At 36.3% G+C, this 17,530-nt stretch overlaps 1 protein-coding gene across 1 annotated transcript; it reads right to left on the reverse strand.

Annotated features, from left to right (window-relative positions):
* Window positions 1–14,273: 14,273 nt before the first annotated feature.
* On the reverse strand, window positions 14,274–15,574 carry LOC131066571 (deoxymugineic acid synthase 1-like). Its single transcript, XM_059213447.1, has 5 exons — window positions 15,494–15,574; window positions 15,213–15,388; window positions 14,880–15,120; window positions 14,608–14,787; window positions 14,274–14,477 (listed from the first exon to the last, which is right to left on the reverse strand). Exons 1-5 carry the CDS (start codon window positions 15,572–15,574, stop codon window positions 14,274–14,276), a joined length of 882 nt encoding a protein of 293 aa, XP_059069430.1.
* Between the last annotated feature and the right edge of the window lie 1,956 nt (window positions 15,575–17,530).

Genomic DNA, 17,530 nt, shown 5'->3' on the forward strand with positions numbered 1-17,530 from the left:
TGAATGTGATCGTAACAAGCCTGAAAGACAATGGAGCCATAGTTTTTACGAGTGGCACCTGTTTGCCAGGTTTTCACCATTGCACTTACCCAAGGTGACACTGGAGTGGTTGTTCACCATTTGGATGTATGATATTTCTTTACCTTTTTGATGTTTTTGTATGTTCTTCAGGACATTTTTCTGAATGTTTTTGGTATTTTTGCCGATACATATGGGAGCCTAACACTCTGTGCAGCTTATGTATAAAACCTTTTGAGGTGCAAGTTGTTGATCGGATTTGCTAGTGGTTCTCCTTCTGAAGTAGCCAACTGATATGCCCCGGACCCAAATACAACAGTAATAACATATGGACCTAGCCAATTTGATTCAAACTTTCCTTGATGTTCTTTGTTTGGTTGGTTATGAGGATTCTCCCGAAGAACAAGATCACCTACCTCAAATGTACGAGGTCAAACTCAATGATTATAGCTTCAGCTCATGCACTGCTGATAGGCTTTGAGGTGATTGTATGCAGCTTATCATTTTTCATCAAGTAGTTCTAAGTCCTGAAGATGTGATACTCTGTATGCTTCATCATCTATCAAATTATGCAAGGAAACCCATAGTGATGGTATCTCAACCTCAATAGGTAAGACAACTTCTGCACCATAGACCAATGAGTAGGGAGTTGTGCCTATAGGGGTTTGAATACTAGTTCGATATGCCGATAGTGTTGGATTCAATTGAACATGCCAATCATGACTAGCATCATTGACTGTCTTCTTGAGGATTCTCAATATGTTTTTATTCGATGCTTCAGCCTGACCATTTCCTTGTGGGTTATACGGGGTGGAAAAGCAGTGTTGGATGTGAAACTTCTCACAAAGTTCATGGACATCTTGATTCTTGAAAGGAAGGCCGTTATCTATGATGATGGACATGGGTACACCATACCAGTAGATGACTTTAATTAAGGATAAATGAGGCGATTTGCTTGCCGGTGACTTGGGTAAGTGGAATAGCTTCGATCCACTTTGTGAAGTATTCGGTGGCGGTAATAATGAATTTGTGGCCGTTGGATGAACATGGATGGATTTTACCCACAAGGTCAAGTCCCCATTGACAAAAAGGCCATGGTGTTGTGATTGGTTGCAATTCCTGTGCTGGTGCATGTATCAAGTCTCCATAAACTTGGCATTTCTTGCACTTTCTGACAAAGTAGTAGGAGTCTTTTTCCATCGATGGCCAATAATATCCAGTGCGCATGAGTTTCTTGGTGAGTGACGGTCCGCTTGCATGAGTTCCACAAATTCATTCATGTACCTCTTCCAAGGCCTTTGTTATCTCATCCTACTCCAGACATCGAAGGAGAGTACCATCAAGACTGCATCAGTATAGGGTTTCAGTAATAATGGTATATCGAGCAGTGTGGCAAATGAAGGTTTTACGTTGGTTATTCAATTGGTTAGGAGGAAGGGTGTGATCGTGAAGATAGGTGTAGAAATCACCGTACCATGGTTATTTGCAACTGACAAGGTGACATATCATCTCAGATTTGGGGATATCATAAGCAGGAATCCAAAGTTGTTCAACCAAGAACTCATAGGGTGTTGAATTTTTCGGAAGATCTAGGAGAGAAGCAATAGTAGCCATGGTGTCAGTAGCTCGATTCTGATCTCTAGGTATCTGTTCAAAGGTGATAGTAGTAAATGATGCTTTTAGCCTGTCCACCATTTGTTTATATGGCATGAGTTTGTCATCCTAGGTCTGATATTCATCTGTTGATTGTCGAATGACTAGTTGTGAATCTCCATATACTTGCAGTTCATGCAACTTCCATTGTGTGGCTAACCTGAGTCCTATGATCAAGGCCTCATACTGAGCTATGTTGTTTGTACATGGAAATGAAAGCCTATATGACTTCGGGATACTATCACCTTGAGGTGTTATAAATAGAATGACTGCCCCCGAGCCATGCCTTGTGTATGAACCATCAAAGTATAGTTTCCATGGTTGTGCTATTGTAATCATGAATATTTCTTCATCTGAAAAATTGGAAATGAGAGGATGATCGCCTATGAGGGGTGCATCGGCCAATTGATCTACTATAACTTGTCCTTTGATAGCCTTTCGGTCTACATACTCAATATCAAATTCACTGAGAATCATCAACCATTTGGCCAAACGGCCAGTCAATGCAGCTTTGCTGAGTAAGTACTTAAGTGGGTCAATCTTGGCAATGAGTTGTACTTTGTGCGTTAACAAATAGTGTCTTAATTTGGTGGCTACCAAGATTACTGCTAGGCAAGCTCGCTCAATAGGTGTGTAATTGAGTTCATAGCCAGCTAGTATATGAGAGATGTAGTACACGGCACACTCTTTTCCTGCTGCATTGTGTTGTGCCAATAGTACACCCAATGCTGTACTTATTGCTGATATATAGAGTAAGAGAGGCCTGCTTGGAGCTGGTGGAATCAGCAATGGCATATTTATGAGATAGTCTTTAAGCATCTGGAATGCTTGCTGGCATTTAGCATCCCATTGAAAGTGGATGTTCTTGTGTAATAGGTGTGTAAATGGGTGACACTTATCTGCCAATTGTGCAATGAATCTTCAAATGGATTGGAGTCGCCCTTGTAGTGTTCTTAGTTGATTGATGTTCTTTGGAGGTGGCATGTCCATGATTGCCTTGACCTTTGCTGGATCAACCTCAATACCTCTACTTGAGACAATGTATCCTAGAAGTATCCCGGAGGTTACTCCAAAGACACATTTCTTTGGGTTGAGTCTAACATGATATTGTTCCAGTCTATCAAAGATTTTCTCTAATATGTCCAGATGACCTTCTCTTGTGAGTGATTTTGCTAGTAAGTTATCAACATAATCTTCCATTATGGTATGCATCATATCATGGAAGATAGTGGTCATTTCTCGTCGATAGGTCGCTCCTACATTCTTTAGACCAAAAGGCATCACATTCCAACAGTATGTGCCCCATGGGCATGTAAAAGTAGTCTTATGTTGATCCTCTGGTGCAATTTTTATCTGATTGTATCCTGAAAAGCCATCCATGAGTGAAAGCATGGCATGTCCTACTGTTAGGTCTACTATGATGTTGATATTTGGTAGGGGGAAGTCATCCTTAGGACAGGCCTTGTTTAGATCTCGAAAGTCAGTACAAATACGGATGCCCCCATTTGGTTTGCCGATAGGCACAATGTTGGATATCCACTCCGCATAATCAATGGGTCGAATAAAATGAACATCCAAGAGTTTCTTAAGTTCTGCTTTGATGAGTACTACAATCTGAGGATGCATCTTGCAAAGCTTTTGCTTGACAGGCTTGACTCCTTCTGCTATTGTGAGGTGATGGATGACTAAATCTGGATCAAGACCAGGCATGTCTGCATATGACCATGCGAAATTGATCTGGCACTTCTAGAAGAATTTGACAAACTTGGGCTATTCCTCTAAAGTTAAAAGAGATGCCAGATGTATGTGGTGAGGAGTTTCAAGAGTCCCCACGTTGTATTCTTTTGTGTCCTCGATGAGAATTGTTGATCATTCCTGCTGTGTACTAGAGGGAAGGATGTCAAACCTCTCATCCTCAGGCGCCTCAGAGAGGTTTTCACCATTGGATACGCTCTTTCTTTTTACTTTTGTGGGACCAAACAGTGCCACAATGTGGTTTTTACTGGAAGATCCATTTTTTATTGTTATATTTTTACAGCTGAAAGGTTTGGCATTTGCCCCGAAGTATGCTGTGCTATTAAGTTCTATGGTGAATCCAGCTTTGTGATCCCCGCTTGGTATGCTATTCCGTAGTTCCAAAAAGTCAATGATCGCCTCATCATTTTGGAAATGGTCAAGACATGGGGGATTAGGTTGGTTCCATTTGATGAGTTCAGGATGGATAATGGGCATTACTTCATCAATTTAGGTTGAGTTCGTTAGATGTGTCAGTGAGGGTTAAGACATTATGGTGAAGATCATTGATGGTACTCTCCCTATCAGAATCAGGCGTAGGATGTGATGTAGGGTCTGTGGAAGATGTTTCCAGCTCAGGAACCCGAGAGGTCTTTATCTGTGCTTCTCCGTAAATAGGGATGTCTTTGCAGGGTGGAGGTGGTGATGTGTCTTCCTCATCTGAAGTATTAAGTTGTATGGAATCAAATTCCCATTCATGTGAGTCGGTCTCTGAGTCACTTTCCAGTAGCTGATTACTATACCATACTGGGATATCCTTTGAGTTAAACACTGCAGGTGTGATCGGGTGATGTACCTGTATAGAGGAAATGAGCGGTGCTGCAGGAAGGATTATGGGGACCAAGGAATCTAAGATCGAAAGTATCAGTAGTGTTGACTTTGTTACTTCTGCTGGAGTTGTTGAGGTCGTAGATATTGCCATGGGTTCTGTCATAGTTGCTGCTATTAATGGTGTTATTGCTGGTTTGATTGGTGGGATGATTGGCATTGCTGGGTGTTTTAGCCTCAATGGGGCAGTTGTTATGGTGTTTGATGTTTCTTTTATAATCAAAGGTGGTCTCTTTGTAATAGGCTGATATAGAGGTTGGTTGGGTTTTCCTTTGAATTTGAGTTTAGGAAGGATCTCTTTTTGAAAGTCAAGGCTAGTGTTATCCTTGGGTTTTAATTCTGGCTGCAGTGGTTCATGTCGTCCTTGCTTGCAAGGTCCCAAAGCACTCTGACCATCATAACCCATTCTTTTCATAATGAGAAGACCCTTTCCATATTGGTCTATGGGAAGCTTAGCTTGTGGAATGTCTATGGTGATAGGATCTTTATAGATCCATTCTGCTAAGTCCTCATCTCTAGTCTCGTCTTCTTGACTCTTTCCAAGGATGAAAGGAGTCAAAGTGCATGCTGGTGTGACCAGTGGTGTATGAAGTAACCATTGAGGTTTACCATAAGTTCTTGGAGAAGTGGGCATTTGTCCAACACAAAAGAGTTGGCTTAGATTGTACTCTCTAGGACCTTCCTCTACTATTTTCATCTTGAGCTTCTCTTGCTTGGATATAGTGGTGTTTGAACTGGAAAGAGAGGCTGGACTTACATATGAGGTAGATGAGATGACTTCCCTATTGTTAGGAATGGTTATCTTTGGTTGATGATTTATATTGTGACAATATGCAAAGGGATTTGCATCTCCCAGGATTGTAATTTCCACACCATTATGAGGGAACTTGATACACTGATGGTAGGTGGATGGAACGGCTTGCATGGCGTGTATCCAAGGTCTTCCCAACAACAAATTGTATGGTAGAGGAAGGTCCAAAACTTGACAGATGATGTGTTTCACCACAGGGCCCACTCGGTATGGTAGTACAATAGCTCCTTTGGATGAACGCTTGACATCATCATAAGCTTTAATTGTGATTTTCTTGCGAGGATCCACTGATTCAATGGCATATCCCAAAGTTGTGACTAATTGTAGAGTGCAAATATTCAGGCTTGCTCCATTATCGATCAAGACTCGCTTGATCCTCTGTTGGTTGATAAACCCTTCAATGTGTAGTGAGGCGCTATGAGGTTACTAGAAGGATGTGTTGTCACTTTCAGAGAAAGTGAGACAAGTTGATGACCTTAGATTTCCAACCATGGCTTGGAACTGATCTGTGTTCAAATTTGCAGGGACTGACGCCTCTTGGAGAGCTTGATCCAAGATTGTTTTATGAGATGGAGATAGGCGCAATAGCTCTAAGATAGATATCAGTGCAGGTGTTATTTCTAATTGGTCCACAAGGTTATACTACTTTGTTATAGATGTGGTGCCTTGTGGAGCTTCTTTTATGGTAATCTTGTTGCGACGTGTAACAACATTGCAAGTGGAGCTGAGATTTTTGATGGTAATAGTTGCAATTTGTTCACTGGCATCGTATAGGTGATTCATAGTGTAATTATATGCAACTTGCATATAATCAGTGGTATCTGTGTTTCTCCCTGAAGTAGAAGAGCCCCTTTGATCTTGTGATGGAAGTAGATTTTTGAACATTAGATGATCATTATTTGTTGTCTTTGGGTCGTGTCCTTCAATTTTGATTTCACATCGTTCAATAAGATCCTGAATAAGATCTTTCAATCTGTGACAATTGCTTGTCTTATGCCCTTTCCCTTGATGGAAATCACAATGTTCAGTATCTCTCCACCATGAAGGCTTGACTTGTGGTTCATAATTTAATGTTTTTGGTAAGGTAACCAAATTTTGAGAAACCAACTGTCATAACACTATTTTGATGGGTTCCCCTAAGGGAGTGTATGTTCATTTCAGTTTCTATTGATGCTGTCTAGGTTCATCTTGGGATGTGATGCAACCTTGATTTGGAGGAGAAAGTGTGTTATTCTTAGGAGGGGGATTCTATCTTGCAAATCAAACTACAGGTTGTGCACTTTTGATAGTTCTTGCATCCACAACCCCGTCATTGACAATGTTCTTATTTTTGTTCTAGAAGTTTGGTTTGTCACTATTGAAACATGGACGAGGGCCATCCTTTGGTTCATTGTAGATTTTGATAAGTCCTTTCTTGATGAGAGCCCACTCACACTTTAAACCTTTGGTGATCATGTCATTGAAAGAATCTATGTCTTTTACATTTAGGTGAAATTCCATTTCTTCTTTTAAGTTGGAAATAAATATTTCCACTAGTTCTTGTTCAGATAACTGAAGAGAACGTCTGCTAGACATTTGACGCCATCGTTGCAGAAATACTGAGAATAGTTCACCTTGTTTTTGTTTAGTGTTACATAGATCAGCCATGGTGATATCACGTTCAATGTTGTGTGAGTAATGTGCCAGGAAATTATGGATGAGTTCTTCAAATGTCCTAATGCCACCTGGTAATTAGGAAAACCATGATGTGGTTGTTTCTCCCAAGCTTTGGGGAAAAAGGTGCATGAAGTACGTATCCTCGCATGCCACTTCGAGGCAAGCTGAATGGAATTCTCTGACATGATCGCGAGGATCTCCTTTTCCTCTATACTTTTTGAACTTGGGTGTTTCAAACACTCGTGGAAAAGGTGGCATATAAAGATTCCTATCAAAGGGATAGGGACAAATGTCATTGAGTGAAAATTGATTGGTTTTTATACCACTATGAAGTTGTTGAGCAAGATTTTCAACTTGTTGCCGCAACATGTCTATTTCATTTGGAGGAGGTGGTGGGGGATTACCTTGAGGAAGGTTGTATCTAATTCATTCTCGACCTCTTTTGTCCTCATTGCGACTTTGTCATTCAGATGCTTGCCTTAATTGCGCAACATCAAAGTCAAAGCGTAGTTTGGCTCCTTCTCGAGCAAGTCTTAAAAAGTGGGCATCAACATTGTTCCTTAGTATTTCATCAATAAGTCTATTGAAGAGAGGGTTGTGTTGTGCCCTTTCTATTGCTGCTGGAGTAGGAGTGTCGGGGTTTTCATCATTGATATTTCCTCCAATGGCTACTTGGAACTCATTGATATTTTCTTCCTCTTCGTCTTCAATTTCTAGTTGTCTAGATCGTGTTCTGGTATTAGCCATTTTGTTCGCAAGTTTTTGTTGAAGTTTGATGAAAATGATGATGAGTTGTTGATGAAATGAAATATTGATGTTTGGTGAAGTGCTTTGCATATGGATCCCTAGAACTAAAGGTAGATGTGACCAAAGTTTTTTCTTGAATTGTTTGTTATGTTTGATAAGGTTTGATGTGATAAGGTGTAGAGAAATCTGAGATGTGTTACAGACTTAACTACCTAGTAATGAGAGGATTCACTCATAAACTAGTTTTAACCTACGTAGATATGTCTCTTAGGATGAGCTTATCCTAGATGTAGAAACAATCTAGAAGTGATTTGATGTGTTTGATTCAAGCAATATCTAAAAAGAGAACTTAGGACAAGAACCTCTTAATGTTTTGAGAGTTGAAAAATGAAGTGATGATGTGAAGGTGAGAGATGGATGAAATGTTTAACTTCAATAAAAGCTTTGTGTCACATATGGGACAAATTCTACCTCTTCTCTTTTAGGCATTGGTGGCATTTCTCGAGCTACGTTGTATGTGATACAAATGTTTGGAAAGAAGTTGGGATTGATCTTGCCTCCTTGGTTTTTGTGATAACTCAAAGCTCTATATTGCATAAAATCTCTGTAGTTCAATGACTTTGGATCAAATTCGTTTGATTTCCCTTAAAGATAGAGATGCATGTGATGTGGAAAAGCTCTATTAGAGACAAATATTTGTCTATTTAGATAGAAGAGTTTCCTCCTTTTGATAAGAGCCTTTGAGCTCAATTGTCTTTTCTTCAAGTTGATGTGTTGATAAAGATTCTTCTTTCTCAAGATGTGAAGAATGATCATATAGTTTGATACTTTTCTCTTTGTTTGATTTTGATCCTTTGTTGGTTTTGAAAAATGTTTGTGTTGGATGAATACTTGTTTTGGAATTGATTTTTTGATTTTTTCTTTGACAAGAAAACAAAGCAATCACACAAACACAAGAATTTTGCCTCAAAAGGCACAAAAAGTATGGGTCTAGATCAACCCAATCCTTGGACTTTTTATGACCCTTTCTTTTAAGTGTATTTTAAGGTGTTTTTCCAAAGCCTGAAGTCGACTCAATTTTGTATTTGGTCTTGACTCAAAAATGAATACACTTCAAACACTTTTTATCCCTAAGGTCAAATGGCCAGTTGCGATAAATTCAGCCCACATCTTGATATTTCTTTGACTTTGGTACTACATACCTTATGAATCCCGTCATGGCAGGTAAGGATGTGATATACTAAGTCTTGCGCGAGCATAACAAATAGATGATCCCTATGATGGGGGAGTCACCACTTTCATCAAGTCACAAGTGACTTTTCAAAAAGCTATGTTTCTACTTAAGGAAATATGTATGGTGAGTATCTTGGGAGAAAAACCATCTATGCTCTTGCATTGAATTGTATCACAAATATTCTCAATCAATAGAACAGGTGGGCTTCTACTTAAAGGCGTTTAGTAATGTTCGATGTTTTTTGACATAAGTTCATTCTGCAGTGACTCACTTAATAGCCTTGTAACTTGTGGTGGGGCCCATTTGTCCTTTCGACAAGTTACACTGTAGGAACAACTATACCCAAGGCTACAACTTTGGCTCTCACCTAATTTTTATAGTGGCTCGAAGGATTTACCGCACGAGGTCATTCCCAAGAGTGATGTGTCTCTTGGAAGGCCTCTCTTAAGAAGATAAAAAATTTGAGTGTTACTAACACTTTTCTCTTGCACCTAAGACCACGAAAGCCAAGGGAGAGGATAGTGTGTGTTAGAAGTAGGACCACTCGACCAACTCTTTTGCACAAGTGTGCCAAACACAAAATTCACTTGTTCTTTTTAACTTGTCATTGCAATGATTTTCTATCTAATTGGAGATGTTGCTCCAACAACCATGATGTTCTTTTTAACTTCAAAGGCAATACGTTTGAGTAAACTAGAATTTGAAATCCTGGTCAACTTAATGAAAAACACGTTTGCAAGAAGTGAAAATCATTTTGCAAGGTAAGACAAATTGATTGTGAATTTTTATTTGCACCAAAATGGAAGTGTTAATTGTGAAATTTTAGTTTGATGCAAGAAATAAATTTGCCTTGTTGATTTTAAGCACCAAAAGAAAATTAAGCCTAACTTCCAAGAAACAAAGTTTGTTTTTGTGTGATTTTTAAAGCACCAAAAGGAAGTGTTTTTTAGATTTTAAAGCCAAAAAAAGTTATTTTAAAACCTGTACATGGAGCAAACAGTTAGAAAAAAAAATGAAAACATGGTGGGCTTCCACAAGCCTAAGCAAATTTATTTCATCGGTTACATGACATTTTTTACGACATTCTGTTACAATAGTGCTAGTCTGTTTGAAAACAGAAGTGCTATTTTAACACAAACGCGCTAATACAAAGACAAAAGCGCTAAAACTAAAACTTTAACAGCAAATGCAAAAGTGCCAAAACAAGAACAAATGCACCAAAATAAGCACAAAAGCGCTAAATAAAGGTCAATAGCACCAAACTTGAGACAATAGCGCTATTGTAAATACAATAGCGCTAGAATGTCAAGTTACAATAGTGCTACACTGCGATCAAAAGCGCTAAAACGCGACCTGTGTGTCAAGCTCAACATTCAAACATGTTAGTTGTGTTTTAAAAAAAAAAAATTTAGGTCTTTCGATTCACGTCGAGTTCACCAAATGATGCTCTACAAAAAGGGAAGGTTAGTCATGATAACAAAACACAAACAAGAAGAAAAGCCAAATTGTTAGTGTCAGAAATCATGAACAAAATACTTTCCTACACATGCATATCAAAAGAGATACCAAAAGCATGAGAAAATATTTAACTAGGAAGGTAAATATGATGAGACATCTCCAAATGCCTTCTAACATGCTCTTAGCTCCTTCTCCTTTGTTCCTCTCCTCTCCAAGTTCCAAACTAGTGTAGCTCTCAACAGCTTTTATGGATGCTTATGGAGGTTTGAGATTGAAGTATTTGCTCTAAATGTGAATAAAAAACTAATACTAGATGCTATTGATACTAAAATAATTTATTTTAAACCAAAATAACAAGATATTAGTAATTTATGCTAAATGCTCTCTAAAATTCTCTATAACTTAGATGCATACAAGTTTTCAGGATCTGGATTATGAAGGAATGGGCTCTATTTATAGGAAAAATGGAGCAATGGATGGTTGAGATTGAGTAATATCAACAAGGGCTAGGATTGAATGATATTCAATCTATGTGAGGGCTTTCAACCCAATCCCAAGATGACAAGTGTCAATATGAGATAGGTTGAGAGGAGAGGGAATAAGCATTAAATGCTTGACATGACCTGGGAGTCAACTTGGGGGTTAAGGTCAAGGTTGGGTTGAGTGAATAAATTCTTTATTCAAAGAATAAAGCTTTTATCCAATGGATAAACTCTTGTGCAAAGGCAAAAGGGATAACCATGGTCAAAGTAATAAATGCTTAAGGAGACCCATGAGTGCAAGTTGAAATAACCATAAATGGTTATGTAAGAGCCATTAATGGTCATGTAAGAGCCATTAGTGGTTTTGGAAGACTTTAGAGGTTAGTTTGTTGAACACATAAAGCATTTAATGCTTTTAAAAGACTTTGAAGTCTTTGAGAAGTGACTCCAAGTTGCTTAGGAATGTGACAATAATTATAGGATGGATTAGGCTAATTAGGAAGGGTTTATAAGAATCTAGAAGGGGGTTAGGATTGCAAGTGGATTTGGTGGGTGAGGGAAAATAAGATTTTATTTAAAATAAAAATTCATTTATTTCAATAAATAGGTGCAAGTTGCATTTGTAGGAAAATGTAAGTGGGGGGGGGATAATGATTTAAATAAATGTTTTATTTAATTTATTTAAAAGAAGAAAGGGGGTTAAATTGAATAAATAGGATTTATTCATTTAATTGATTTGTGAATTTGGTATAATAAATTAATTAAAATAAATCAAATAATTTATTTAATTAATAGGATAATGTTTGAAGATGAATTAATTAAATATTAATTTAATTAACTGATGGCTAGTGGATTTTTAATCAAATAAATAGGAAATATTCATTTAATTAAACTGGACAGATTTATGTGACTACAGATAGAACCTCTCTACTCTTAAATCATACCTATAATGAAGTCTCATTCACACTTATCAAAATGCTAATAAAAAACCACTTTTACATTAGCTTTTGGGGGGTCAAATGAATTCATTTTTAAATTTTGTTTTGTAAGTATGTAGTCCTTATTATAAGCTTTAAAAAAGTATAATTTTGAATATATTTAATTGCATTAAATTTTTTATTTTTAATTTCTTATGAATGCAGGTTATTTTATTAAATATTAAGGATCGTATTTCACATGTGGATAAATTAAAAAATAGAGAAAAAATTGTAAAAAATATATTTTCCCTAGGTATTGATATCCTCATTTCAACACACAAAAAAGTTAATTCAAATGGTACAAAAAAAGATATGCATTATAGAATACACCTTTGTCCAAATTACAATTATGCTGACATAAAAAATTAACTAAAAAAAAAAGGCAACAAAAAACTATGAAAAAAATCCATACACAAGATATTAGTTTGACAAATCTATATTTTAAAAATTATAATTTTATTATTGCTATAAAAAATGTTATACATTACACAATAAATGTCACTTCTGAAAAAATATTGATTACTGTAAAAATTAAATTATTAAAAGTTACAAACAATTATGCATAATTTATTTACAATTTAAAAATATATATATTTAGAATCCATACAAAAAATCCCACATATCAATACTTTACTTCATCTTCAAATTCTTAATGGTTTAGTTGCTATAAGTGTTAGAAAGTGAAGATCTGGTGCAAAATACTGATTTTAGTGTCACGTTTGGCATAAAAGTGTAACCCGGTATTGTGGGATCAACCATTTACTTTGATTCCAACAACTTCTAAGCTCCAACTTTCTCAATTCTCCTAGTCATTTTATTTTTTCTTCCCCTCCCCTTTGTTAGATGAGCCTCCATTTCCCCTCCCAAAGATCTTTCCCAAGACTTGGATGTGGTCTCTATCATCCAACCTAACTAGACTCGATGTCTTCTTTGCATTTGGATCCAAGCCAAAATTGAAGAAGTCTGCGAAGCCTTTAATATCAACATGGAAATTTCTAAATGGCAATTGGCCCAACTTTGCTTAATAGAAGAAATAACCTCTTGAATCCCTAGTGTTTAGGAAAGCACAAGAGTGGCTAGAGGAGTCTCTCCACAAATGCATTTGGGATGCTATGAAGAAAGTGTCTACCACTTTTCACAATTGGGAGAAGCTTGATAAGGAGGTGCATGACATCAAGAAGGAGGCTAGTTTGGGGGATCAAAGGTGGCTTCTAAAGGAGGAGGTGGGTAAACTAAAAGAAAACTAGGGTATTTTTTAAATAAATATCTAGGATATTATTGACTACTACAAAGAACCAGTTAAGAACATGACCACCAAGATTCAAGCCTTGCAGCGTGAGCTGCACAAGGAGAAAAAAATGTAGGCTATAGGATGTTGGCCTTCAAGCTCAAAGTAGCCCTCAACAATCTACCCACAAAAGGATCATGCATGGTTCAAAAACTCCTCACACCTCTCCGCATATTTTAGTGGTGGTTTATAGTTATCCTGTGTCTTCTGAGGAGGTATCCTACAAAGATAAATCAGAGTTTCTTCAAAATGAATGGTAGGCCATTAAGAACCTAAGATCTCTCAATGATCCCTAGTTCTCTACTGGTTCGTAGTTGATCTCCCCTATTGTGCTATTTTCTTGGTTCTTTGGTTTTTTCTCTTTTTGTTTAAGATATTTGTTGTCCCAATCTCAATGCTTGTGAGATTTTATTTTTTTGCCTTGATGACTACTATGTAAATGAGACTAGAACCTTGTCATACTTATCTAATCTAAACATTTTTTTTACTTTAACATAGTTCATTTTTATTTATTTTTATAAATATATCTTATTTAACTATACATTAATTTAAATAAAATAGTACACAACAAGTCGTTCATGAAAATATATCCCATATTACAATGATCAAGCATGAAACTCTACTAAATGTTTTTATTAGATACTTACAATTATTTTAAAATCCCATTGATTACTAATGTTACTACAAAATGAAGTGCATGAAACTATAATTTGACTTCTAAATGTCTCATGTTTTTTATTTTCCTTTTGGTCTAAATATAATCTACAATCATTTGCTTTCTATTAATTTCTAATAAACACGTTCCCTCTGAGTTTATTTTCATCAAATGCTTGAACAATCCTTTCATTCTGAATCCTGAACATTTTCAACTTTTTGATACACTCGCATGTTTAAATTTTCTAGATAAACAAGATTTTTCAAACGCTAATTATTTCTTTAACATGCCATACAAAGAAAAATAGAATTTGCACATTTCCTTTTAATCCTGAAAATGGATTTCCATATCTAAAAATTCTCTTCACTTGATCTAATCAAATAAAGTAACACATTAGAGATACAAATATGCTTAGGTAACCACTACAATTGGTCTGTTTTTTTAATATAATACTTTGTTTTTTTTGGGTGATGGGACTGATGATCAGGCAACTAATGCAGATTATTGAACCGCAGGCTCAATTTATTTACTTAACTAAACAGAATATGAAATAAAGAAAACACATTAAGGTAGGCTGGGATGCAATATTGTAAAGTTGCAATAAACACATTCCTAGCTTAAGCTAGATAACCATGCCATGGTCGGTTATTATATCTCTCCATCCCATAGTTCTTAAATGGTTCTATAAGGGCTAGTTGTTGAGTTTACAAGATCTTCTCCCCTCGATATCTTCTTCTGCTGAAGCTTGCTCATTTTTTCATGGTCTTCTGCGGTTAAACACCAGTCAAAAACCTGAAAATTTTCTGTTATCCTCCCTTTATTACAGCTCTTGGGGATCACACAGACTCCCTGCTCTATTTCCCACCTCAACACAACCTGCAAGGAACATACAAGATACCACGTGGTCTTATTCATTATCAATGTGGCAAAAAGTGCAAGCTATAACAAGAAGAAGATATATAAGGTGGCACATTCAAAAATTAAAGAAGACATGAGAACTATATACCTGTGCTATAGATTTTCCATGCTTTTGAGCAATTTCCTTAATCACAGGGCTGTCCATCACGATGTTGGATCCCCATGGAGTGTTTGGAGCTCCGAGAGGAGAAAATGCACATACTTGAATTTTCATCTTACTGCAGTACTCTCTTAGCTTTTTCTGCTGCCACATTGGGTGCATCTCTACCTATCATATTCCGCCACTTTTGATCAACTACTTAATTTTTTAGAGAAAATGTAGATCACTAAACTTAGAGAAAAAAATTATACAGTATTTACTTGATTGGCAGCAGGTGGAATTTTGGCATGTTTCAACAAATCTTCAATTTTTTTACAGGAAAAATTGCTCACACCAATGGCTTTCGTGAGACCCAGTTCAAAACATTTTTCCATGCCGTGCCATGTAGATTTGATATCCAGAGGTAAAAAGTCTTCCTCCTTTAGTGGAAGGGTATGCCCTTTCCTTAGACGTAGAGGCCAGTGGACTAGATACAAGTCTACGTATTCCAGTTGCAAATTCCTACAGCAAAAGCATTAATTACATATCTACATGAAAAAGTACATTCTAAGATAAAACATAGATTATTAAGAAATATGTGTAGATTTATATACTTAAGACTTCTGGTGATAGCAGCAAGAGGATCGTCATGTTCGTCATCCCAGAGTTTAGTGGTGACAAACACTTCTTCCCGCTTGATATCACCACTTTGAAAAGCTTCCTTGAGAGCTGCTCCTAACGTGCCTTCTGAGCCATAACAGCTAGCGGTGTCAAACTGTCTGTATCCAACCTTTATTCACACTAATACAGGTTAATCAGGTTTAGAAAAATATTAAGACATTAAAAACAAATTACACAAATCCTTTTTACTATTACCAAAACAAGTGTAGTTTACCTTAAGAGCCATACCGACAGCTGCCTTCATCTCCTCATACTGATGAGGTGGGACAGCAGTTCCAAACCCAATTACAGGCATTTTGTTTCCTGTATTCAGTTCTTCCATATTTGCTGCTATTCTACAGACAGAAAAGAAATAATGTTAACTTCACAATACGCTTCTAGATCTCACCAAAAAGCACTGTTTGCAATGAGTTAATTCACCGTTTTGAAACGATATTTTGAAAGCGAAGAGGTACCACCAGGGTGTTAAATACTACTGAAAATGTTGATGGCATGTTTAGAATTATGTGTTGTTCAAACGAAAAGGTTCCCACTAAACAACTAATCTACTGTCTATCCACCCATCATAATACAGTTTTGTTTATATTTATTAGTTAATATGTCATTTGTACAAGCTCTTTGTGCTTCTTTTATCCACCTGACCAAAAAAATTTACTGTAGAAAGAAAATCATTCAGGGTACAGCTTTAATAAGTTACTTTTGTCTTTCGGTGGATAGCTAACATATGGCATTCAGGGTACAGTCTTAATTAGTTACTTTTGTCTTTCAGTGGATAGCTAAAATATGACATTTATGAGGTCAAACGGTTTATGGATCACATGATAAACAATCATACTATTCAAATTAAAAATAGACTGATTGCTAATTTTCAATATATAGAGTTTATGATTAGATGAGCATGAAACCAAACAGTCTATGATGAGACTAAACACAATATAAGACGAAACAATCTATAGATGAGCACGAGACCAAACAATCTATGAATCACAGCGAGAGAGAACAACCTATAGACCATTAGATAACCACCCACACTACAGAATTGAAAACAATCCAACTTCAATTCAACATCTACATATATATATGTTCTCCAATTATTTTCTGTAGATTGATTGCAATGGTAGAAGAAGTACAAAGAGATATTTGTTGTGTCTAGAAACCACCATGAGACCAAACAACCTATGAATCAGAGCATAAAACCAAACAACTGATAAAGAGCACAAGATAACCAACCACACTACACAATAGAAAAAACCTAACAAATACATCAACTACATGTATTTCTGCTTCAATTATTTTCCTTGAATTAATTGTAGCAAACCATGTGGTCGAAGTAAAAAGAGATATTTGTTGTGTACATGCAAATGATAAGAACTTGATGGAAAAATTTAAGTTGAAATCGAAGTTTGATTCCTTGCCCGGTCACAATAACCTTGAAAGTTTTGACTGATTTTATCACTTTCATTTATTGGTCCATTATCTGATACTGTTTAATAAATAGAAATCATTTAATAAATAGAATATATATATATTGAGTTTGAGCTACACATTGCGAAATTTAAACTTGTAAATTTGGATTGATCAACATTAATCTTTAAACATTTAAATTTCTAAAAATTAATTCAAACAAATCTATCAAGTTTGTATTTCTTTAACTCAATTTAAATTAATTTGTTGATTACAAACAATACAATTTTAAGATTTCTTCTTAAATTATTTTCTGTGAGTTGATTACAATCACCCACGTGGTTTTAATCGCTATTGGTGTTAATGGTGTGTCTTGAATTAGGGGAGAGGATCCAATAGTTGTGCACCCTAACTTCGTGCCTCTCAAAATCTTATGTGGAAATTTCAAATCAGTCACAATTTTTTACAACAACTTACTTGGCAAGTCCCCTGCTTATAACTAAGGTTTCAAGGCCACATCATTATGTGATGCCACATCAACATGCTTTTTGCCAAGGTGTCCAAAACAATCCAAAAAAAAGGGTGAGACCATTAGTTGTGCAAAAGGGGCTCCATATGTGTGAAATTGATGTGGCATCACATGATTGGTTGCTTTTGACAACTAAGGGTGTGTTTCATTCAATTATGGGTAGTCATCATTAGTAATATCAACTTTAAAGTCAAAACTATTGGTTCACTGTTGTCAAAACAATTGGACATTAAATTAAAAAGAATGGGTATTAAATCAACAACTTCTATCACAACAATTAGAATGCATTCAACTACTGGGTCCTCTCCCCTATCTATT

This window comes from Cryptomeria japonica, chromosome 10, assembly GCF_030272615.1.
Source record: "Cryptomeria japonica chromosome 10, Sugi_1.0, whole genome shotgun sequence".
Taxonomy (NCBI): Eukaryota; Viridiplantae; Streptophyta; class Pinopsida; order Cupressales; family Cupressaceae; genus Cryptomeria; species Cryptomeria japonica.